General features: G+C 38.8%; 2 protein-coding genes across 9 annotated transcripts in view; one reads left to right on the top strand and one right to left on the bottom strand.

Annotated features, from left to right (window-relative positions):
* Positions 1-444: 444 nt before the first annotated feature.
* On the bottom strand, positions 445-16,006 carry ENKUR (enkurin, TRPC channel interacting protein). Of its 3 annotated transcripts, XM_084512084.1 has the most exons (6): positions 15,573-15,624; positions 14,116-14,217; positions 12,546-12,691; positions 9,117-9,343; positions 6,244-6,390; positions 445-2,218 (listed from the first exon to the last, which is right to left on the bottom strand). In XM_084512084.1, exons 3-6 carry the CDS (start codon positions 12,622-12,624, stop codon positions 2,045-2,047), a joined length of 627 nt encoding a protein of 208 aa, XP_084368210.1. In that variant the 5' UTR covers positions 12,625-12,691; positions 14,116-14,217; positions 15,573-15,624; the 3' UTR covers positions 445-2,044. The 3 variants fall into 3 exon arrangements, with proteins under 3 accessions (XP_084368210.1, XP_084368208.1, XP_084368209.1); XM_084512082.1 differs by lacking the exons at positions 14,116-14,217; positions 15,573-15,624 and adding an exon at positions 15,750-16,006; XM_084512083.1 differs by lacking the exon at positions 14,116-14,217.
* The window catches only part of THNSL1 (threonine synthase like 1), a 23,886-nt gene continuing 14,356 nt past the window's right edge, over positions 15,930-25,459 (top strand). The window contains exons 1-4 of one of the 6 annotated variants that reach the window (XM_084512081.1): positions 15,930-15,971; positions 16,190-16,334; positions 19,115-19,198; positions 19,673-24,592. In XM_084512081.1, coding sequence (XP_084368207.1) covers positions 19,724-21,943 — 2,220 coding nt within the window. In that variant the 5' untranslated portion in view covers positions 15,930-15,971; positions 16,190-16,334; positions 19,115-19,198; positions 19,673-19,723 and the 3' untranslated portion in view covers positions 21,944-24,592. Of the gene's footprint in view, positions 15,972-16,117; positions 16,335-17,769; positions 17,859-19,114; positions 19,199-19,672; positions 24,593-25,459 lie in introns of those variants that run through there. The other 5 variants (XR_014690605.1, XM_084512077.1, XM_084512078.1 and 2 more) reach the window with 5 other exon arrangements.

Below are 25,459 nucleotides of genomic sequence, written 5' to 3'. Positions count from 1 at the left end.
TGTAGGATGTTTTGTAACTAAAGAACATTATAATTTCCCTTAGTTTATAAATACCACTGTAAAAGTTCTGCTCTCAGGTCTGCACACTGGGTCTCAACCTGAGCTACTTCTAGGGAGTTCCTCAGAATACCATAGCGAGGACCTACAGTTCTGAAGATACAGGTTGGAGAAAGGCTGCCCTGTAAGACTACTTGAAGAGTTGCTTATGTTATTATTTAATATCTTTTATGAAGGAACAAATCTATCAGAATAATTGAGTTTATTCATGATTTTTCTTTAGTTATAACGACAAGCACACATTAGTTGACTCACAAACATTACACCTTCAATTACTGGCATTTCTTGACCGTATAAATACAGATTCTGTAAATTTATTTTACCAGAGCTAAAGGGAAAGAAGATTATCTTTCCCTGTGTACTTTAAAAGGTTTTCATTTTAATACATTTTTCCATAATCATTAGTGTTGATATAGGGTCTCATAGAATACACATCAAAATAAGTGTGGCCTAGTTGCTTGTCCTAACTTTTGGGATACACAATCACCAACTTTGCATTTTCATAAAGTTAGCACTGATGAAAGGGAAGATCCAAATCCAGATCCTCAGCAGAACTCAGCCAAATGGTCTAAAAAAATATGAGACTGAGGCAGTGGGAATGCATGCTGTTTTCAAGTCAAAAGCTGCCTTTTTATTTTAAGCCACAAAAAAACATCCATGTTTGGTTATATTGCATTTCTTAAGAAATCTTCTTGTACTTCATTAGCAGATAATGTAGCATGTTATTAAGTGATTCTAGTCAGCATGGCTTTGTTAAAATATACAGTATGATTTTTTTTGAGTAAACAGTAAATGAATTTCATATTTTTCGAAACCACGGTTTTCCTTCAGCTTATTTTATACCTTTCAAAAATAGACATTACTGCTTTACTATAAGTTAGAAACAACAAAATACACATTCCTGCTCACCCCAAGCTTTCTTAGTGCATGTCATAGACAAGTTTAAGATGCACAAGAAATATAACCTAGAATCACTGTGAAGTCTTCAAGGTCCTTTCCGGACAGATTTATGAAATTAACTAATGCACATGAAAATCTGGCTTTTAATAGTTTATTTAAAATTCTTGACACCATCCTCTTCTGCTGTCAGATATTATGAAGTCACAACAGCTGCTGGTGGAAATAATTGAAATAATACAGAAAAAGCTGTGTTCTGAAGTAAAGGTTAAGCAGTAAGAAAGAAAAGCATTTTTTCTTTTTATGGAAATAATTGCTGTAACTATGTCAACATCATTTCTGCCTAGGTCATGACTCACATAGTAATATATTGTTTTCATTCTAACTTTACACATATAAAAGCAATCAAAACACATTTTTGTACTTTAGTTGTAGATTTAATATAGTATTATGGTGTTATTTTTTACATCAGCATACCAAGCTACATGTGGTATCCATATTGCTTGAGTTCCTATATTATTATAGGCTTCTGCTACAAAATTTGTTTTTAGTAACAAAAAATGAATACATAAAATGTTATGTAGAAGCCAAGCCATTTAGAAATACAATCGTTCAAGCTTTTAAGTAAAGCACAACAGCTCTTTAATAACTAGACCAGAAGCCATCCCACCCTGAAGTTGTATTTACCAAGCTGTCTTCAGCAGCCAATTATTCCACTTAGTTTTTGCTACGAGGGAAAGAAGTGCTCCAAACATACAAAACAGTATTTCTTATGCTTTTTGTATGATATTTATAGACATTTTAGTAGTTGATAAAAATTACAAAGAATAATAGATTAAAATCGTGTTTATATATTTGAAGTCATATTAAACATTCTATTTGAAAAACTTGTGGATTACACAGATGAGAATTAGCTATATGTAACAACTTTTATAAGAAGCTAATCCTTATGTTAGTTGAATATTACCTTCTTCTGAATAGTTGGAACTTTCAATTTCTTTTTTCAGCTTTGTGCTTTTTTTTTTTTTTTTTTTTCTTGGAAGGACAGGGGTATAGAAAGAGAAAAGAGGCAATATCTGAAAAACAGTCCTTACTTATTTGCAATGTAGATAACTTTATGCTTCTCAATTACATCTATGTCATGCTCCAGTTGTTTCATCTGTGATTCCAGCTTTGCTTTATGCAACTTCTTGGGTATGGTGTCTATTTCTACTGAAAGACACTGAAATTCATGATGCACTTCCTCCCAGTTCTTTTTCAGCCCCTAGTGCCATCAGAAGAAAAGGAAATACATGAGAAAAATATATTTCATTAAGAATAGTATGCATATTGCATAAGAATAATATGCAAATTGCAATTTCTTTTTTAATTACCTTTGATCAAGCGTCACAGCAATGTTAAAACAATAGATAAATATATGAATAGTGTTTAATCATCTTAAATAGTTGGACTAAATCAATTAAATGCTTAAAAGTCAGGGTAGCTGCAATAGAAATAATTTTGATTCATTTTGATATAAGGAATGATCTTCAAAAAACCCTGTGCTTTGGAGAGAAAAAATTAGTCTTTAACAGGCAATAACCAAGTAATCATCAAACTAGCCAATGAAGGAGGAGCTACAAAAATTAGAAACCGACAAAAGTATGTCAGTGTGACTAACAGTCAGCTCCACAGCCTACCAGGAGCTCAAGGAAGACTCTACACTTCATTTCCAGTCCTGTGTATCTTCAAGAAAAAAAATGTATAAAGTTAATAAAAAGTGAAGCTTCCTTATGCTATGTAAGAGACTTTCCATGCTGTCAATAATGTACAGGTAGGCAACTTTAAATGCTCTATTGTATTTAAATCTAGTCTGGTAACTGAGGAACTTCTAGGGTTCATGAAAGCTCCTCCAAAACGCATGTCACTCCAATTCCTACTTTTCTCCAAAAAGCAACAGGAATTATTTTACAAACCTCACCACAGAAACCACTTCCCTCATAAACAGCAACCTTGCTGCTGCAGATACCACTGCATTGCACATGGTGCTACTGACCTTAAGAGATCACAAGAATACCAGTGCTTGGAAATCCAGCCCAAATTCAATGGCATTCTCACTCAGTTTACCTCACCACCAGCTTCTATTCCAGCAACTGAGACCTTCTTCAGACCATGGGCACCTAACTGATCTCACAGTATTTGAACTGTTATGAGCTATTTTAAAGAAATTCTAAATAATTGCATTCCTTCCTTAATCTCCATCTACAATAACATACACATGCAACTTCTTTATCATTTGGACTAAAAAATGTAGCTGTCACTGACCCTATCACCAAAAATTTAAACAACTGCCACCTTTCTGGAGTGAGACTACACAATGAACTACTGAAGTGAACTGTACCTGCCTCATATAAAAACCCAGGACTAAAACCCTGCCTCAAACAGACAAACAAAAAGCAATAATCTGAAACATAATAAAATTTCAAACTTGCCTTTACATCCTCACAATTAGTGCAACACATGCTCTTACTTTCTCTCCTAAAGAGGATGACCAAAATCTGCACATCCTGTATATTGCCTATACCACAGGAGTGTAGGTTATTCAATGCACAAATGTCCTCATGAAAACTCTGTGGGTGTACTTAATAATCACACCTACTATAAGGAACTTATGCAGCAGTCAGCAAGCAATACAATATGGCTATTGGTGAGAGAACACTTTTCCAAAACAACTTCATTTTTTTGGCTCTCAGTTTTGTTTCCTTAAGGGATATCACAAAATATCTTCAGAAATGAAGAACTGAGGTTAATCTCCCAGGAACTCCATTTCCAACTCTCCTCTGTGATTCAACTGATACACTGATTTCATGGCACACTGTGATTTCCAAATTCAGGTCCTTCTTCTCCACTAGTCATCTTTTCTCCCAGACTTGATTATTACCTTGCTGAAGTTCAATTTACAAGAATTATTCTTAATCCTAGCTTTGAATCCGTTGCTTCCGTTTTAGATCTCAAGGACTGTTGTTCCTAAAAACTTGTCTGATTTGGTCCACTGTATGAATGGATTTAACAGGAAAAATGCCCTTTCCCTGCAAATGCCTACTAAGCATAACATACATTTTAATATGAACCAATATTTGACTAATTCAAAGCAGTGTATTTGTTGCACAGAAATTCATATTTTTTTGTATATTCATACCAGGCATTGACTTGGTGTTCCCTACAAAGGTTATTCCAACATTCTTTATATACAAATGCCTACATAAATTTAAAAACTGTCTCAACACATGAAAGAAGAGCAATGTGCAAGGCTGTTTATTTACTGTCTTGTAATGCTACTTGTCTTTTAATCTAAGGCTGTAAAGCATTTATATAAGGCTTCTAGTCTACCAGGCATAAGGTATACTTTACAGATACATCATCATGAAAATAAATACAGCATTTCTGATATTTTGAAAGAAAAGTCATTCATAACTTTTTGAATAATTCTACTTTCTCTACATTAGTAAAAACTGGTTTGGAAATCGTTGAAAACAGTGGGGTTAAAAACACATTAAAGCATCCACTCATCACAACTTACTCTATCCCTGTAGAGTGAAGAGATCAAAAGCAGTTCAAGATTCCCTGTGTAAAAATCTCCCTCACAGCTCCTCCAACAGCAATGTAATATGCTGACCACTATTGCTCTGGGCTAGACCACAAACTGAAGATCTAACTCTATATAAGGAATTCGAATACATGCTAGATCAGTGAGAAATATGTACTGCATTTATCAACATTCTCTTTTATTCTCATGAAAAGTTCAACCAAAGTAAGCATAATGAATATGTAGTTCAAAAATGTTGGCACTTCCATTTATTTTTGTAGGTTCATAAGGCTTGATTTTGTTCTCAGACATCTATTGCCACATATTCTTTCAAATCAGATAGTGCACATGTGTTCAATAGCAGTGTCAATTATTTTAAAAGACAGGATTTCCCATATGTCTACAGCTGAGCACTGGGTAGGAGTCTCATACCCTGAGGACACTAATTCCTCCTGGAGATATATCTGTGTGAGTCATCTGGCCCATGGCTGAGCACATTTTTGAAAACTTTAAACAAAAATACTGATTTAACAAAAATAGTACCCCCCTTTTTTAATTAAAACAAACAAACAAACAAAAAAAACCAACACATTTCAGCTCACTCTTGTATTTTAATAATAAAGAACATAATTTTAATCAAACAAAATCAGAACTGTGAGCATCTGAACTGACATGCCTTCTTTCACACATATATTTGCTGCACAGACAACTTGCTGGACCATCATATTGTCCCATGCCTTCCTCACCGTAACAGTATCTTCGTCTTCCCCCTTGCTGTTATATTCCTTATACTGTGGTCAATGTGATACCCTCGCTTCTCTCCCAGCTAACCTTTGTAATTAAGTTAGACACTGGGTTTTGTCTCTAGTTATTCTGCTGATTTTTTTTTTTTTTTTTGTGGGAATTTAGCATCTTGGAGATGTCAATCCACCTGCTAATTTGCTTCAGATGTCTGCCAAGATCCAAAGACATTAAGGAACAGACTGACAAACAGATACCATAGTAATGTAAGCCTAATTTTCATAGGAAATTTGGCTAAAAGTGGTTATGAGAAATTCCATTTTAAAAAAAATGGATATAATTTAAAAATGTTTATTTTCTCTTTTTGTCTTCTTTTTTCCTTCTCTATATCTTTTATGGCATTATTTCATTTTAGAAAGATTTCTACAATAAAAACTTTCTGAAAGACAGTCTGAAAGACAAAAGAGTTTGACAAAATAGAATTTTCCAGTCATTGTTCTATATATATATTGCAGTTTAATTCTGTTTGCTGGTTTTGCCACATTTAAAAGCATGGCCTTATATTTTACCCAGTGAGGTTACAAGATGAAGATAGAAACTGCCAACAAATGTAGCAATGATGATATACATCAGGAAAAAAAATATCGTGATTTATATTTTCTATGATTCACAAGTAGAGAGTCAGAACTGTCTCCAGACCCATATAGGTTATTTTCTGCATTTCTTTAAGTTTCACTGAAATTCCAAGTAATTAAAGAGGACATGAATCTAACAGAATTTAAGTACTTGTAAAACAGGACTAAAACTATAGATAGATCAGCTCCTTTCAGCTCATTTTGCAACTGTTCTGTAGCTCCATCTAGTGAAAAAGTAGGTAACTCGTTTGCCTTGCTTAAAGATCTAATTTTATTATTCATATTGATTTACATTACCTCATTAATCTTATGTACATGTTACTAATTACACTAAGTCAAAATATGTACCTGTAGAAGATTTTCCCTTTCTTCATCTGATAACTGCTTCATGGCTTTTTTCTTGAGACACTCCAAGACCTCGGTCTCATAATCTTTCTGAGCTTTCTTTGTTTCTTCAGTTCTCTGTGTCACATATTTTGGTGTAATGCCATAATCCTAGAAGTGCAAGAAGAAGCATCTTACATGAGCTTAGAGAAGAAAACAAAGACATACCTGTGATCTATACTTTTACAAAGACAGTTTGAAAAGGAATTTTGTTCCACTGAGCAGTAAAATTTTAAATCACCATGTTTTTAGAAATATGAAATGTAATTCTCTTCGTAATCTGAGAAAGACATATAAAGAATTCCCTTCATTTTTTTTTTTCAAAACTTCATAAGAGAATCCAGAAACCAAAACATGTATTTATTCAAACTGATGCTTGAGTGAGGAGTTTTAAATTTGTTAATGACAGAAAGCTAGTTTACATTTTACGTGGTGCCAAGTCCTACTGTCTGGAATGCACATTCCTTGGATACTTTCTTTGAAATATCTTCCAGTATCCTGTTTTTTGCTGAAACATTGCATGCCACAAAAGATACTGAACAATGTTAACAAGATAGGAATGACGGACTATCTCATAATGGATATGGCAGATTTGTGTCTCTGGGAGGAACAATAATTTCTGAATATCCCAGATGCACTTGGGGTACAACTCTATTTTGACTTATCCTTTATTGAATGTAGCCTATCTAGCTCTCTTAGAAGGTACAAGAATCTACCTTGTTTCCACCAAATGCTAAATGATTCACAAATCTTTTAGTGTAGGGTAGCACTTTAGGTTAGCCAAACAAAGGTATCACAAGGACTGCCTGTTCATGTTTTTGCATCTGCTGTTATAAGCTACGTCATATGTCATGTCTTTTTTTGCATAACACTCAGTCATGAATGGACTGTTGAGCTTGGAGACGACTGACCTTGAAGACATGCCAGTTCTCTCAACTCTTTTTTTCTTTTTAGTGTTTTCTCCCATGAGGTCCTGCTTCCTAGTTCCCTGAGGAAGCTGATGTCTGCTCTCCTGAAGTACAGGGTCTGTACACTATGACCTGTCTCCCTGTGGAAGAGTGGATCTTAAACTACTTAACGGCTTTACAACCAAGTTTACCACTGATTATCACACCACTGACCAGTTCTTCCTGATTTGCAAGTAGCAGAATTAGAAGAGCATGGTCAATAGTTGGCTCATTCACCATCTGTGTTAAGGAGTGTCCTGGTTTCAGTTAGCACAGAATTAATTTTCTTCCTAGTAGCTGGTGGAATGCTGTGTTTTGGCTTAGAATGAGAAGAGTGCTGATAACACCCCGATGCTTTAATTGTTGCAGAGCAGTGCTTATACTAAGCCAAGGACATCTCAGCCTTTGCTCTGTCCTGCCAACGGGCAGGCTGGGGGGGTGCAGTAAGAGCTGGGAGGGGACAGACCCAGGACAGGTGACCCAAACTAGCCAAAGGGGTATTCCATACCATCTGACGTCATGCTAAACAATATATAGGGGTGGCTAGCCGGGGGGAGGGGGCCGGACTGCTCGGGGTTAAGCTGGGCATCGGTCAGCGGGTGGTGAGCAATTGCATTGTGCATCACTTGTTTGTACATATTATTAGTAGTAGTACTATTATCATCATTGTATTATTATTATTATTATTATTATTATTATTATTATTATTATTATTTTCCTGTCTTATTAAACTGTCTTCATCTCAACTCACGAGCTTCACTTTCCATTTCTCTCCCCCGTCCCAGAGAGGGAGGGGGGAGGGTGAGCGAACGGCTGCGTGGTGTTTAGCTGCCAGCCGGGTTAAACCACGACAAGGAGCTGTTGCTGACATGCTCCAGGAACCTTTGCATTGCTTTCATCCCATTGTGTTGGTCTTTCAGCAGATATCAAGGACGGTGAAGTCTTCCATGAGAATGTCTGCTTGTGATCTGAAGATTCCCTCAGGTTGTTTAAAGACATTCCATCCAGTTCCTCACCTGATTAGATGGTTTGGAACAACCATGCCTGTGATGCTTACTGGCCTCTCCTCTGATTCTGACCCATGAGATCAACCAGCATGTTGTCAATTCCATAGAAGAGATCCATAAATTTGAACCACTCCTGCAGCCAACAGGCAACCACTTCTCTTCTTATTCAAAAAGAGTTAGCATGCATGCATCCATCCACAAGACTCCAGGCAGAAGAGCTTCCCACCATGTCTCCATTATTCTGATGATGTTAACTCTGAACCTGCACACAGAGCTCTAGCTTTTTCTGTTGCTTTCTCAGATTGTGTACAACTGACACGTGAGGTGGGCCCTCTTCCAAAGAGTTTGATCTGTCCTTCCCACCTTCTCACTCCCACTACCCTGCCCTATGTACTTATCACCCTGACCTCTGTTCCTTGATTGAACTGTAAGCTTTTAATACCACCTCCAGTTAAAAGCTCTTCTAACGAGGTTAGCAAAGATGTTGTCAACAATATCCTCACCCCGCTTTGTCCAGTGGGTCCTATCTCTTTGCCAGCATCTCTGAAAGACTGCTGAGTGAGTAGAAGTTGAAGAAATCGAGTCCAACTCTTTGTGCCCCTATTAGTTACTCCCCAGGTTCCCAGTGCAACACATCTGCTATTGCTTTAGCAGCATCATTCTGCAAAATTTTTGCTGAGAACATAAGCAAGTGAGTACAGAGCAAAGGCAAGTCACAACTCTAGCGCCAGTGATTTCTCCTTGGTGAATTTCAAAGGTCTACCACAAACAGCAGTGGTATTTAAACATCTAAAAGAAAACCATAAACATTTCATAGGAGAATGCAAGAATCTAAGAATAGGCATTGCTACTCATATTTTCACTATAATTTCATAAAACTTACCTTTTTCTTAATATATTTTGGAACAAGTCCTGAAGTTTCAAGCAGATATTTGTCTCCTTGTCTTCTATCAACATAAATAGGTTGAGGCTTTTTAGGCAATCCTGTTATAGCAGCAACTGCATTTGTATTTATAAAATTCTTTTTACTCTGAATTCCCATAACTGGGTGATCTGTCCTCCGTGGGACTGATAATGCAGGCAATTTCTTACTATCCTGTTCTTTTTTTCCTGTGAATTAGGCATGTAAACATTCTCAGTGATAACCTTAAAGAGCTTAGCAGTTTAATGTTATTACATTTTTGAAGAGAGAAAAATTATGTGCAAAATTACATAAAAACAGAAAGCGACTGTATCTACACTGAGAGGATTGATGGGGAACGTACTATAATGAAAACTAGTATGCTTGTTGGGAATAAGAGAAGTTACATAGCTTAGGAAATACCGTGCTGTTTTGTAGATGAGTTTTCATAGACTATGCCACTCATTACCTCTTAACTGCAGTAGTACGAGACTTATTTAAAATGTAAGTAAAACTACTTTTACCAGAGATGCTCATTGTCAAGACCCTGAGAGCACTAGGAGACCCTAACCAGATCCACCTGGTGCATCCACCCCACAGCCATAGGCCCAGGAGATCCATTTCAGCTCAACCCTGGGCTGTCAGTCTGTGGCTTAGCTACCGTGCAGGCGTGCCTGCCCTTAGCCCTGCTCCTGAAGAGCTGTGTGGTATCAGAGGGTGGATCTGGCCTGCTACCCCACCTTGCCTAGGCCATCGATAAGGCCCATTTTCATCACCATCCTGCTCCGCTTGCATGCCTCTGCTGTGCTGGGTCTGCTGCTGTAGGTGAGATCACTGCCCAGCCGGCGCTGTGGTCACTCTTAATTCCTGGCTCACCTTCCCTTAGGGAGTAGCCCTGTTCTCACTCTTCCATAACACTCATAAACAACTTCTTGCAATGCTTTCTCCAGAGAACACAAGAACCCTTACCTTTTCAGTGTAATCTTTTCTCCAACGGACCAACAGAAGGTCAGCAGCCTCCTGAGCTGTCTCACTTCAGGTGAATGATAAAAGACAATTCATTCCCCACCTTATTTCCCAACAGATATAGCACTAATTTACAGTCATTATCAGAGGGAACTCAGAAGAATCTACAATAGTTTGACTCAGGTTGTCTGAGTTCATGTTCTTCGACAGAAAGCAAGTCTGTAATATCACATGTGACAGCTCATTCCTGCAACAGCTGGCTTCCTGATACTGGCCCTAAGAACCAGCACTTTTCTGAGGTTTTTACAACATGATAGCTTGCCATAACTTAGTACTGCAGGACACAGACTTAAATCTGTTTCTCAATGATGTTACTTTGGAAACCAGCATCTCAGTGAGCACCTGCTCACCCTTACCTGCAGAACACTTGCTTTGGGAGCCCCTGCTTCTTCTAGAGCCAGAAACAGAGTTTGCTTAAAATGAATGTCAGGGCCAAGTAATAAAACAAGATTCAGCTGAAGATTAGGAAACATAGTTTTTGTAGGGAATTGCTGAATAATCAAACTCTAAAGGAATGACATTCTCCCAGACTTTAGGGAAAAAAAAATCAATTTTTCAGCTTTGTCCTTGCAACCTACTTTTTAACTAGATGGATCAAACTCAGTCTTCATGGTGGCACAGCTATCATAAACAAAACACCATAATCCCACATAGATAACTGGTTAGGTTCAAAAGTCTCATGCTTTGAAAGAGCTCATTAAGCAATGTAACTTTTCTGACGTATGAGACTCCATCCAACAAAGGTTTAAGAACTTTCTGAGTTAATGATGCAGTTCCTTCTCAAGATCTCTTAGGATCTAATCGTAGTTATGAAATTACTAGTTTGGATGGAAGCTGTGATGTGTCATAGTCATTTTGAGGTTCTGGTACATTGACTCTAAATGCAAACACCTAATCGCATATTGCTATTATGAAGTTCTGAATCAGCAAGTTGAAACAGAAATATTGTGAGCTGCTTTTCTGAGAAAAATCGGTCAGAGTGCTCAATCTCAAAACATAGCCAGTTCGTAGTAGTTAACATAATTTTACAATAGAAATACTTGAAAGGAATCTTATGGACTGCTGCAAGTTACAGGTGAACTGGTTAGATTTCCTGTGCTCATCTAAAACACTAGTGTAGTAATTTAACTTCTTGAGCTTGGAAACATTAATGCTCAGATGCCATTAGGTATTACATTCCGTACAGTGAATGCTGTTCAACTTTCCTGAAAAAGTGAAGACCTAAGTAGAAACCACTCAGGATGCCTACAGGACCTGAGGGACCAAAGCTTACCTTTAGGTTCTGATAATCTGTATTGTCTGAGGCATTAAGCCTCCAAGGCCTCCTGCGATAGTCTGTATTTTCAGTGCTAAAGTCATTTGTAAGTACCATGCAAATTTGGGTGCTGACTCACACATTCTCTTAGACAGCATTTTTTAATAGAGTACTTCAAGTTCTTCTGATTTTTCTTTTTTTTTTTTTTTTTCTTCTTTTTTTTTTCCAACCTAAAAACAATTTCAAGCTAAAACTTCCTGATTCAGTTACAAGTTCTGACAGCAATGTACTTACAACTCTAGCAGTACTAAGGAGGTCATTCCACCCTTGCAGAGTTGGCCATGAAGCTGAACATAAGAACTGCCAACTCCTCATACCCAGAATTATGGTTTGTGCCTGAAAATAGGATGGTGGAAAACTGGTTCTTTGCAATAAAATATTCCGTTTTTTTTATTTCTCTAACAAGCAGCTCTGAAAAAAAAAAGTTCTGTGCTCTGAATACTGCCAATTTAATGCTACAAGATTAAGAACCAACAGTGAATACTGAAGAGTAAAAGCTGTATGTTGGTGATAACATCAAGACAGACACACATACCTACTTCATGTCTTCAAGCTCTAGAAGCAATTAGTTCTCTTTTAATATGTTTGTTAATATTATATACTTTATTATTAATGATCAGTTGCAGGAAAGAATGACATACAAATCTAAATTACATAATTGTAAATTGAAACATCAGCAGGATAGAATATACCATCAACACATCTTCAATATTTAAATAGCTGCAGGCAAAAGAGAGATAATTTTTCTTTATATTTCATCCGGCTTTGTACCATGACAGAAAATGCTCACTGTATTTACTAATCACATATGTAATCTCCTTTTTGCTTCTTTTAGTATTTTACTCAATAAATAAGAAAGAGAAACATTTTTGTGAAATAGTAAATTAATTTCAGCATCATAGAGGCTATAAATGGAACAATGGAAACCAACCCAGCTTACAAAAATCATTTAAAATTAAATAAATGAAACAAAACAGATCCTCTATAAGTATTATTTTCAATATTAATATTAAGAATTCTAATATAATAAAAAGTACATTGCCTTTCACATATTTAAAGTATGCACTTACTCGCTGGTAGCTTGGGTTCCTTTGAATGTTTCTTCAGAAAGTTTTTTGGAGACGGCACCGCAACTTTTGCTGGCCCCATAGTTTTCCACTGAGCTTTACTTTTCTCTATTTCTTGTTTCACAGACGGTCTAAATGTTGATATATACCTTTGATGTTAAACAATAGGCATAAAGAAGTTCAAGGTCAGAAAATTATTAAAAATACCTCTTCAAAGATTATACATTTTTGCATTAGTTCATGCCAGAAGACTGAGCTATTTTGTTTTATACTCTCCCAAACAAAGGCCATCATCATTCATATAACCTCTATCTTAAAAGTATGCTCAGCACCACACTGATAAGTTGTACTTCTGATTCTGAAGCTAGCTTGCTTCTTCCTCCTCCTGTGTCTCCAAGGCCAGTATTATCACAATTTGGCAAACAGTTCCTGTATCATATAAATACTGAACACAGACATTCTGAAGCTCAGCACTACTTTGAATATTGCTTACTAAGTCTGACAAAAACATGAATTCTTTATTTTTATTAGGTTATATGTTACACACTTTGGTCTTTGATTTTTAACTACATTTTGAAAAAAATATTTATTTACGTGGCTTTTTGTTTTGTTCAAAAATGCATCCTAAATATGTAGCTGTTGTGCATCTACAAGAAAATATTAATCATGAGCCTACTTTGTCAGATTTTGTACATTTGAAAATCTGTAGTCTGAGGGAGATGCAAACACCAATGTATCTCACGTTTCAGAACCTGCAGTTGCAGTAGAACCTTGCGTAACAGTAATTAAACATAACAGAGGAAAAAGCTCAGTTGGCTTGAAAAGATACGAGATCTGTATTGATAATGAGAACATTCAATGTTTCACTCTGTGGAATGAAACTGATTTTACAGGTACGTAAACCTCATGCTTCAGGAAACACTTCAAACATTGTTGAGAGTTGGACAGAATGTCCTTGAACATCACCTTATCTTACTAACGTCCAGCCACTGCATCACTGTCTCAGTGCTCCTGTTGAACCATTTGTTATATGTTATTAAAAGAGACTTGATACACAGCAAACTCTGTAGTTCTTAAATGGCACAGACCTGAACTACGATCCTGAACTATTGTCATCTGTCATGGTTTTGGCATTGACTTAGAAGGCTAACACGAAAATCACAGCAGCTCAGATATGAAAAAACTTATGCACACACTACTGTTTTGGTGTCATGTTGCATATGGAACTGAATTTACCACTTTAATCAAAAGTTTGTAAACATGCTGCAAAAGAAGCCAAATGCTGATGATTAGCTGATCAGCAGTGATTTGCTGCCATCTGAAACACTGCTTGCATGGACACTTTCCTGAAGAAGCAGAACTCATAAAGTTAAGGCTACCTCAGTACCTTTTGAAATTTGTTCAGCTTTAGGAACCGTGTCATATTAATCATGTACATAAGATTATATATAGTTCCAGAAATACCCTATAATTATACGGAAGTATTTTTTTTGTGTGTGTTTGTTAAATTCATGGCAAACAGCCATATTTTAGGCATGAACCCACCACATTCAGATACTACTGTTTTCCTCACCATTTGGTAAAAGTGGCATTGTAGTCACACAGTAGAGAAAGGTAGTTACTTCATGATGATTTACTTATTTTGAGGAGTTTGACCTATTAGTATGCACACCGTCTTGAAAAGAGAAAGATAATGAGAAGGTATTGAGCTTATTTCATACTGGCATAAAGTTTAAAGCTGTCTTTTTACAATGCCTTTTGAATACATCTATAGGCATTCTCTTTGGACAAGGAGTTGTGACTGTTACATGTTTTGGTGACTGACATATGGCCAAAACGGTAAATAAATGGTGTCATACAGCAACAATAGATGGTTAGAGAGGGCTGCAAGTAAGAAAACGTGGTTATGAGGGACTTCAGAATCTTAATCCATTCAGCATTTGGTAAGGGGAGAAAAGACAATATATTTATAAAAGACAGTTAGTTCTTTAAGCCTTCCCTTGGGATATCAAAGTTGGAGAAAATGAAGATGCTTGCCCTGATTTCATGCCTAGTACCCAGCCAGCTGAGAATGAAATATATATGATCTCATTTTTAAAAAGACCCCAGATTTTGTATGCATTAAAAAGAAATGTTCAAGTCATGCTATTAACCAGTTCTGACACTGTTGTTACCAGCTGGGTACATGGCACATTGCAAACTAAAGCAGGAGGTGAGGTGACAAAATGGAAATCAGTGAGATGGGAAGGGGATTTAGTCTGACTGTGTACAACCCAAAGAATCCTTTGCCCATATTGAACTTAATGGACTATGGTCATACAGTATCCAAATCCTTGAGTGGAATTAAGACAGGAGAGGACCTGGCGTGCTGCTTGCCATCCATAATGTTGTTTCACTGCACTCTGCCCACCAGAGGTATCCTTTATTCACAGGGGAAATCAAAAAGGGCGTACCATCTATTTTTTATATGGCGTATAAAAGTTCAGAACTAGAAATCTGGCAAGTCTGAACACTTTTACCTGAAAAGCATTCAGACGTTGTGCCTTTGTTCTAACAAATGCCACAGATATTGCTATTCATTTTACAGCTACTGAGTTATAGCCTGGGTTAACGTTTCACTGAAAATGCTATGTCTAACAGTGTTCTTCCATACAAATAGCAGGAACCTGAAAATACAACATGCACATCAAATATGAGCTTTACAAAAACCCTCGGAGCATTAATACTAGGCGAGCAGAAGGCGTTTTTAATCCTTTTAAGGTAAGGGGTGAGAAGGAAGTGAAAGAAATGATGTCAGAAGATGCACCTGACGCATGAGAATGCAGGTGTGACACAGAAAAAAAAAAAGAAAAAAAAATAGAGCTTTTCAGCTGCTCACTGAAAAATCATTAAAAGCTGAAACAACAAAGATGTCACACAATTCCTGTGCGTGGGACAGATGGCTTCACAGCTTCCTTGTCATCAGGCGAGGTGGCACCAAACTGAATCATCAGCGGGCTGCAAACCCCCAGCTGCCAGCCGGTGACTCACCAAGAGGCGCGATAACGCCACAAAAAATCCATTTTTTTTTAAAAGTTCCCTGCAAAAAAAATCAATTTTTTTAAAGTTCCCTGCAAAAACCTCAATATATTGTTATTATTTTTTAATTACCCGCAAAATACAGCGATACAGCGCCTGGCCCGAGCCGAAGCTCTCGGCCCCACGTACCTGGGCGGCCTGGCGAGCGGCTGCTGCAGGCGGGGCAGGAGGTTATAGATGCTCTCCGGGGCCGCCATCTTGTGGCCCAGCGTCGCGGCCGCGGTTGCCAGGGAAACGCGTTGCTAGGCGACAGCGCACCGAAGGGGCGGGGCTACGCCATCGCTCTCCCCTCCCTCCCCTCGGCGGGTTGCGCAGGCGCGCTTGGCGGAGGTGAAGCTAAGAGCGGCGCGCGTACGCCCGGACTGAGGGCGGGCAGGCGGTGTGCTGAGGGGAGAGCCGGGTGGCTGCGCATGCGCGGCGTGAGCCTGGAGGGGTCGGGGGGGGGCGGTACGTGAGGGGCCTCGCGGCGGGCGGGGGGGGGTTCGTGAGGGAGGGGGCGGTGGCGGCTGTGGCGGGAGCCGTCGTCGCGGCCTGCCCGGGCTGCCTTGTCTTGTTTTTCTCTTTTCCAGACCTCGCAGCGCCCAGAAGCGAGCGTGACCCCTCCGTGACGGTGCACAGGACTCCTAAAGCTGCCGCAGTGCCCTGAGATAATGTTTTGGAAGCCTCCCGTGGGTGGGAGTGCCCCACGGAGCGGGAGCTCCCGTGGGAGTTAAGGTCTGTCCCCAGCACGCGCTTTGTGCTGCCTCAGTGAGCCTTTATTGCCGTGATCGGGGGGGTGTGAGCGACCCTGCCACCTCCAGTGGCTCTGAGGGTTTTGTGTGTGGTGACCTGTGGGCTTCTTCACCCGTGGGTGGCTTTCCTTGAGGAAACGAGGTGAAGTGTGTGCACGCAGGTGACTTATTTTTAACATTTTGGTCTGTGGGAGGGTTGAGGTTGTTTAGGAGTTTTTTACTCTACATAAAAACTCCGAGGAAAGTAAAAGGATATTTTTTCTGTGTTAACATTTTTGAAGCATGAATATTACTTATCTTGACCTGCCTTGAGGTCTTCAACAGCTGCCAACTGCCTCTCCCTTCCTTGGGCTCTGCCGTTTAACCATACCTCATGTCTCTGCAAACTTTGTGTCCATACCAATAACTATAACAATTTTCACTTGAATTCTTGTCACCAGTTGTGGCTGTTAAAATTTTGGTTATCTGCTAGTGATACATAGATGCCCTCAGCAGTCCGAGTGGAGGGTTGAGGTGTATTACCAAAGCTTCATTGGAGATACGGGTATAAGCACTGCTTTAATAAAAAAAAAAAAGTAAAATAAAACAACACAAAAACCTGTTGGTAGAAGTAGCTGTAACTAAGGGTGGTTGGTTTGGTGCTGTAAGCTGGTGAACTCTCCTAGACATGAAGTCTGATTCAAGATGTTTTTACAGCATAGCTTTGCCACTGGAATAAGAGTGGTTGCGAGCTTGTTTGCATGTATACTTCATGTGGGTGCAAAATTGGATTAAACCGTAGTAGGTTAAACTTTCTGAGCAGCTGAATAAAATTCCCTGCAAATTTCTGCACCAAATTAACTGAGTTGATTTCAAACAATCCTTTAGGCTGCTTGTAAGTTTATGTAAACATGGCAAGTATGTAACCAGAGAAATCTGTTTCTTGTACCTTTCTTGCCTACAGCTCTCATGTTGGGTGTTTTAAGTCCCTGTGTTGTAGATTGATAAAGCAGTCCAGATGTTACATCCTGCAGCTGTATAGCATGTACTGTACCTGAAAGGGAATCTGTAGTGCATCTAGACACGTAGACAGGTTGCTATGTTTGGCATGATTTGTATGCCCATCGTTCATAAATAAGGTTTGAAGTGATTCCTAGGTTAAAGAAATAAAATCACTAAAATACTGCCTCTAAGTCTTTTTTGAATCCTGAACCTATTTACATCTGGAAGTTTAAATACCTCTTTCTGGCCCTGTAGCTCTGTATGTTTGTACTCACTGTAGTGCATTATGATTACAGTATGGCTTTATAATGATGCTGATTGTCACAACTACTCTTCACAGATTTTTTTTCATGTTCTTTTAAATAGCTATTACAAAAACCTCTGCATCTATACATTCTGTGCCCATCTTTACTCTGATTTACACCTTGTAATTACAGCATGCTTACTGTGTCACAGCGTAGGGTGCAAACACAGAATACAGTGACGTTTAAGGCACTGGTTTGCAAGCTCATCTCTCCATGCGGAAGTGAGTGAGTGGGAAGATTTAGCTGATTAGAAGTGCTTTGACTTTGTAACATAAGCTAATAGATTGGTAAGACTAAAAGACAGTTCTAGGAACGTAGAGCAGGGAACATCTGGAAGCAAAGACTTTTTGTGGTTTTCTCTTACAAAACCTGAGCTTCTATCGTTTTTGGAGTTAGAGTGACCTGTGTCTCTGGAGTCATTTGATATTGCCCACTGTGATAGGGAACAGCAGGGTTCAAGGACTCTGGTAACTGTAAATGTAGTTTAACCCTGAGTAGGTCTTTGGAAGGTGGTAGGTTTCCCATTTTGGTGCTCACCTGCCTTCTGCAACTGTAGGCCTGTTTCTGCTCTCTGCAGTGCTAAAGCACTGTTGGACTGGAGACTGTCTAGAGAAATGGCTCTGAATGGCTGAAAGATCTGGCAGTTTATAGTGAATTCCTTCATTTGTTCTATTTAGTCTGTCCTGATTAACACAGAAAAACACTTCATCATTAAAAATTATTTTTCTGGACAAAGTAGCTGGTATATAAACAAAAAACAAACGAACAAAACCCACCAACCATAGTGAAGCAAGTAGCTGGGGTGCTTGCAGTTATATTGAGTCTTTAAAATATAGTTACTAGAAATTGCTGATTGCAGTTTCGGTTATGTGTTACGGTGTCAGGAGGGAATAAAAATTGCAACTTGAAGCTTAGTCAAGTATTTCTGTCCTGCATATTTTAACGGCTATCCACTAATGCAGTCTTAAATAAATAAAAACATTGTTTTTACGTATGTTACACTTTAAAAGAATTGATGAATAACCCAAGAGGTGAAATTTTACATCTAAAATGATATTAATTTCCTAAAATAATGTTCCATGTTGTTTTTCTTTAAACATTTTGTTCATGAACAGTGAAGACATAATAATAACAAAGTTGCTTGCCTACCTACACTTGAAAAACGACTCGGGAGCAATTTTCTGTGCAAATGCATGTGGATTTTTTCCCTGAGCCCTCCTCTTCTATTGAGATCTTGAGTCCTTCACCCTTTGGCTCTAAATATCACACACTTATCATGTTCTGCAACTCCAGTTGATACTGGCATTGATTTCTGTAAGCAAACAAAGCAATGTATTGAGAGTGTCTTGCCTGATCTGTGTTGAGGATGCTGCTTTCCTAGTGATTTTTTTTTTTTTATTGAGAGTAGAGTGTCTTCATGATGTCTGTTTCTCTCTCCCACTTTACACCAAATACACCTGATAAAATTCCATTATAGGATTTCTTGACAATTCACTTGGTCTGTCATCCCATCAGAAGAGAACTGGATGGAACTCTTCCAGCCTTGCTGTTGCCCAAGTGTGTGAGTTTTTATTGGATTTAAGAGGGTATTGCAATTTTTAATTCCTTTTTTAGAAAGGAAATAAAAGACATCTTGGAGGTAGGAAAAGGCAGTATTTACAATTTTCTGATTACACAAGAATAATTAGCCTTTGTTATTTGTGAATGTGTACTTCTAAATAAGTCTACTAGCAGAAAAGCTAATTGATTTTGAATTCCTATGAACAATATTATTTGCAGAGAGTATTGTAGTGTTAGGTTTGGATATCTTTATTTAACCTGACAATATGGACTGCTTGAAGTTGGATTTGTCAGTGGAGGTGAGCTGGAGCTACACAGGAGAGGGGAATGAATGGTCTTATGTACCACCCTGGCACTGAAAAAATCCTAACTGGATTTGTGTTGTGTTTTCATTCTTGTTCTGAATTTTATATCCTTTAAGTTTTTTTGTAGATGTTTGCTGAAGGACTAATTGATATTTTTTTTCTTTTTGAAGCAATTAAGTGGATTGTCAAGTTGGCTTGAAAAAAAAAAAAAGCAGAAGAAGATGTTTCATGTTAAGTATCAGCCTTTGAGACTGATAACCCAAAGCAGTCTTTCTGGCATGTGTTTAAAACTGATGTTTTCAAGACCTGTAGCGTTTGCACAGATATGGAAGTCGTGGTTCTCAAGCCATTCTCTTGTTGGAAACAAAAATATTATCCTGATGGGGCCTCCGGGTGCTGGGAAAACAACAGTTGGGAGAATAGTAGGTCAGAAACTGGATTGCCCTGTCATAGATATAGATGATGATGTCCTTGAAACAACCTGGAATATGAGCGTGTCGGAAAAGCTGCAGGATGTTGGTAACGAGCAGTTTTTAGAGGAGGAAGGAAAAGCCCTGTTGAAGTTTTCAGCATCTGGAAGTGTCATTTCCCTTACTGGGTCCAATCCGATGCATGCTGCTGGCATGCAGCATGTGAAGCAAAATGGAATCGTTGTGTATCTGGACGTGCCCACGGCGGTCATTATGAGCAGGCTGAAGTCGATGAAGGTGGATCGCATTGTGGGCCAGGGTCCTGGCACTTCTCTCAAGGACATCCTTCAGTTCAGGAAGCAGTTCTACAAAAGGTGGTACGACATCCGCGTGCTTTGTGGAGGGGATGTGGCAGCAGAGGTTGTGGCAGAAAAGGTACTCGATGCCGTGAAGAGATACCAAAACTCAGAACTGGAAACTTACGTTTCAACTAGGTCTAGTAGGTCTGGAAGGAGCACACAAAAAGACACTCACAAGTATTTCAGTGATGTTGTTATTGAGGGCTTAGCCCCCGATGGAGGACTCTTTGTTCCTGAGAGAGGACTTCCAAAATTCACTGCCGAAGAGTGGCAAAGCCTGATAGAAGCAACGTATGCTGAAAGAGCCCAGGTGGTACTCGAGAGATGCATACACCCTGCTGATATCCCTGCATCGAAACTGCGAGAAATTATTGGCATTGCTTACGGAGAAAACTTCTCTTGTTCTAAAATCGCCCCAGTTAGGCATTTGACAGGCAATCAGTTTCTCCTTGAGTTATTTCATGGACCAACAGCTTCATTTAAAGATTTTGCCTTACAGATGATGCCACATATGTTTGCATACTGCATTCCCAGGAGCTGCAATTACTTGGTTCTGGTAGCTACTTCTGGGGACACAGGGAGTGCTGTCCTGGATGGCTTCAGTCGTCTCCATGACATTGACAAACAGAGAATTGCTGTCATGAGTTTTTTTCCTGAGGATGGAGTAAGCCCCATTCAAAAATCACAGATGATTGGCTGTCAGAAGGAAAACGCCTGGTCCGTAGGCGTCAAATCCGATTTTGATTTTTGCCAGACGGCTATAAAACAAATCTTCACCAATTCTGATTACACTGGCTTTCTTACAGTAGAATATGGCACAGCTTTAGCGGCAGCAAACTCCATAAACTGGGCACGCCTGCTTCCTCAGGTAGTTTATCATGCCTCTGCATACCTTGATCTTGTTCAGCAAGGTATTATCGCCTTTGGAAGTCCTGTTGATGTTTGCATTCCTACAGGGAACTTTGGCAACATATTAGCTGCTTTGTATGCTAAAATTATGGGAATCCCTATTAGAAAATGCATTTGTGCTTCCAACCAAAACAACGTTTTGACTGACTTTATACAGACGGGTAGCTATGATTTGAGGGGAAGAAAGTTAGTTCCCACTTCCTCACCAGCAGTAGATATTCTGAAGTCCTCCAATCTCGAGCGGTACTTGCACCTGATTGCCGATGGGGACGGAGAACTGGTGACACAACTGTACAGCCAGCTGGAAAATCAGGGCCACTTTCAGCTGCGGAAAGATCTACTCGAAAAGCTTCAGCAGGACTTGGTGGCTGGCTGGTGCTCTGAGGACGACTGCCTCGCTGCCATTCACTCCGTGTACAGCACCACGGGATATATTTTGGATACACACACAGCTGTTGCTAAAGTAGTTGCAGATCGATTGCAAGACAGAACTTGCCCAATTATTATTTCATCTACAGCTCATTATTCGAAGTTTGCACCTGCTATCTTGAGGGCCTTGAGGATTGCGGAAATCAAACAGAACCCATTAAGTCAGCTTCACTTGCTGAGTTCTTACAGCCCTCTGCCTCCAGTCCACTGGGGCCTGTTAGAGACGCTGAAAAAGAATGCGAATGAGCATCACCAGGTCTGTGCTGCTGATCTGAGTGTGCTGATGTCCCAGATAGAGACCTTAATTCAAAATCATTTTATGAAAGTTTTTTGAGCAACCGGTCGGACATCCACTATGTCAATTGTGTGCTTTAGGCAACTGCATGAATCACAGAATCATAGAATTAAAGTCAAAAAATCCATCTGGCCTGTGTCCAGGCCACAGCATAACATCTGCAGGGTTGCATTCAATTGTCTTCAGCGGTGTTTTTAAGTAATGCATGCGAGGTTTGTAGCAGTGCTGAAGGGTTTTGAATTGAGAGGGCAGAAGCCTGGAGTACTCCTGTGCAGGCCACATGTACTAGAGACAGCAGCTGTGCAGGCTTCCCTTGGCAGCGCTGTCCCCTTCACAAGCCTGGAGCGTTCTCCCCTGAAGGAGGAAGGTAATGAGGTCTGACCTTTCTGAAACAAATAGCTGTCATTTTGTTGTGGGAATGATGTGATCACTTGCCGGGGGTGATTGGTTAAACTCTCACTTCACTTAGGGCACTGGAACATAATATGATAGTGATGATGCTCAAATGTTACTAATGAGGGTTGATTTTGCTGTGAAGATTAAAGTATACTTGTGTTATTAATCCCTGAACCATGCAATTTGATGGTATGTTATCTTCTTATATGGCGTTTTTGTGTGTGTGTGTTGTGTGGCCAACATTTATGCAAAAAGTCTGATTATCTGGGTTTTCAGATAGCGTGGTGGGTTTACCCTGCTAGGCAGCTAAACACCGCAACTGCTCTCTTGCTCCCCCTCCTTAGATGAGGAGGGGAAGAAGTAAAGGAAAGAACAACTCACAGGTTGAAATAAGGATAATTAAATTAAAGGAAAAAAGAACTAATTATTAAGGAAAGATTATTATTAACTAAACAATTTAACTAAAGGGAAAAAAAAAAAAGAGAAAAGGGAGGGGGAAAGGGAAAAAAACAAAACAAATAAAGGCTATGTGGAAGTGCAGAGGAAAGAAATCACTCTACTTCCCGCAAATGAGTGATGCTTGACCACGTCCTTGAAGCAGGGCCTCAATGCACGTAGCCGGTGTTTGGGAGGAGGACCGATGTTTTCACGAGAGCCCACCCCTCCCCTCTTCTTCCTGTTTCCACCTTCTATTGCCGGGTGTGACATGATGTGGTATGGAATATCACTTTGGTTGGGTTAGGTCAGCTGCCCCGGTGATGTTTCTCTCCTCACTTTTTTGGCCACCCCCTAGGAGGGTCAGAGAGAGTCCTGATGCTGTGCCAGCACTGCTCAGCAGCAGACACAATGCTGGGGTGATACCACTGCTGTTCTAGCTACAAGTGCAGAGCACAGCACTGTATGGGCTGCTGCAGGGAAAGTTAACATCCCATCCAGACCCAGTGCAGATAGTAACACCCCCTCCTCCCCAATATTCTCCTCTATAAAATAGAATCCTTCCTTCAATATTTATAACTTTTGAGATGTGACTCTTCCTCCAATGTACTGTGATCTTTCCTAGATCTCTTCTATTTCAATTTTCAACTTCTGAATACTCCTTTAATGTTATTTTATTTTTTTTTTTTAGCATTAGCAGCAGTCTCCTTAAATAAGATTCAAACTTAAGTATTTATTTACATTTGTTTCTTGTACTCTATTTTTTTAACTTTGAGGTCATGTAGCTTTCTTATTCTAATTACCTCTGTTATATTTTTCTTAGAGTAATTTTATTGACATTCAATTCATGCAAAGCATGAATTACATTATGAAGGAAGTTTCTCAGAGTTCTTGATATCTCATCAAGGAAAAGTGGAGGATGAATTTCAGTGTCTGGCAAATGTGATAGCATCAGAGGTATTCATTGATAGCACAGATCTATTTCAGGTTAAACAATCTGTTTTTGCTAATGATGGGCTCTTTATTTATTTATCAGAAAACATAGAGCAGGTTGACTTAGGAGATCATGTGGTTATGGGCAAACTTAATCTGTTAGCTGTAGATTATATTTCACAAAGGTTTAAAATACAACTAGATTTCACAGTATGAGAAATGATAAAATGATGTGTTGGCAAGTTTTGAATGTTATCCAGTTACAGGTAAGAAGGTAAAAGCTCTGAGGTGTGAGGACGTACAGCTATGGGAGGCTGTGGTTCCCACCAAGATGCATAAAGGGAGAGGTATTGGCAAGAGAGTTGGTAATTGGTAACGTTTTTGCCTCTTTGAGAGTCAACATCTCATAGACGTCAAAACTCATTAGCGGCTTTGATCAGTTGCCAAAATACAGAGACGAGATAATGCTAATAGAATCATTCCACCCCCTTCCCTTGTGTGCCTGCTTGTACTTTTTGTCACATTAGAGGTGAAGAAAGCACCATCCAACAGACTACTTGAAAACATCCTCAGTTTATGTGAAGTGTTCCAGCGTAAGCTAAAAGACCCAAGCATGATTTTACGATGTGCATTTGCCCCAGTGAATGTGTTCTGTAATAAAGTCACATGTAGCTGATAAAGGTGTGACACAATAGCTCTTCAGATTCTGCCATTCTTGGATGCTTTTTGAGGATCTTTCTTGTTACTTTCTTGTTACTTTCTGTGTTCAGACCTTGTTTCTTATTTCTGCAATAACTTTGGAAAATCATTTTTGTAACATAAGAATGACTTTTTTTAAAAAAAAAAAAAAAAAACCAAAAACACAAAACTGTAAGGAAAATGTTGCATAAATACGTTGCCAAAATAAAAGAATTGTGCAGGTAATTAGTGCCCATCCACCTTTCATTTCTGAATGTATCAATTTGATTCTTGTATTAGTCCCAAGTGGAAAAAAAAAGTTCTCACTGTATATGCTCAGTACAAAGCATGAATTCTAAATCTAAAAAAAGAAATAAATAAAATTCTTCCTGGAATGGGAATTGGTTTCATTTGGCAACTGGAAATTCTGTAGGACCTGGTTCCATGGGGTTTGGTACCATTTGTCATAGAGCGATTTCTCATGCACAGTTGCAGTACATTCTAGAAATACCTACAAAGAAGAGCTTATTTTCATGGAAAGTACTGAAAAGAGAAAAAGTTAAGATTCTAAACAAGATTAGGCTACGAGTCTATGACCTACCTTGAATTAGTTGATTATTAGATAAATCAGGAAGAACTAAACTATGTGTCTAACAGCAGATTTATTTTGGCGCGACAAGCAATTGATATTTCAAAGTTCATGGCTGTAACTCAAGCTTGGTTTGAAGAAAAAAGTGAAATTCCTAGTTAATATTTTCTTACCATGTGAACCACTGTAACAGGTGATATGGTTACTTGAATCAAATAAGTACAGAAATGAGCAGTTGTACTGAAGGGTTTTTAATATGAAAGTAAAGATAGTGATTGAGGAGCATGTACGGTCTTAGTACATTTCTCAGAATGTCTAAACTCATTAACAGTACAATACTTGATTAATTATTAAAAAAAAAAAAAAAAGAATTGGGCTTTGTCATTTGTCATACCTTAAATGAACTATTTTTGTGTGCCACGTCTGCTTGTGGATCCTATTAATGGGTGCTATTAAATTACCGCAGTAGTGTCACGATCCCAAATCTACATGGTATTTGTGACTAGGTGCTGGTGCTGTGTTGT

Source organism: Aythya ferina (genome assembly GCF_964211825.1).
Source record: "Aythya ferina genome assembly, chromosome: 2".
Taxonomy (NCBI): Eukaryota; Metazoa; Chordata; class Aves; order Anseriformes; family Anatidae; genus Aythya; species Aythya ferina.
Note: the sequence above shows the minus strand (reverse complement) of the source record. Positions and strands in the feature narration are given on the sequence as shown.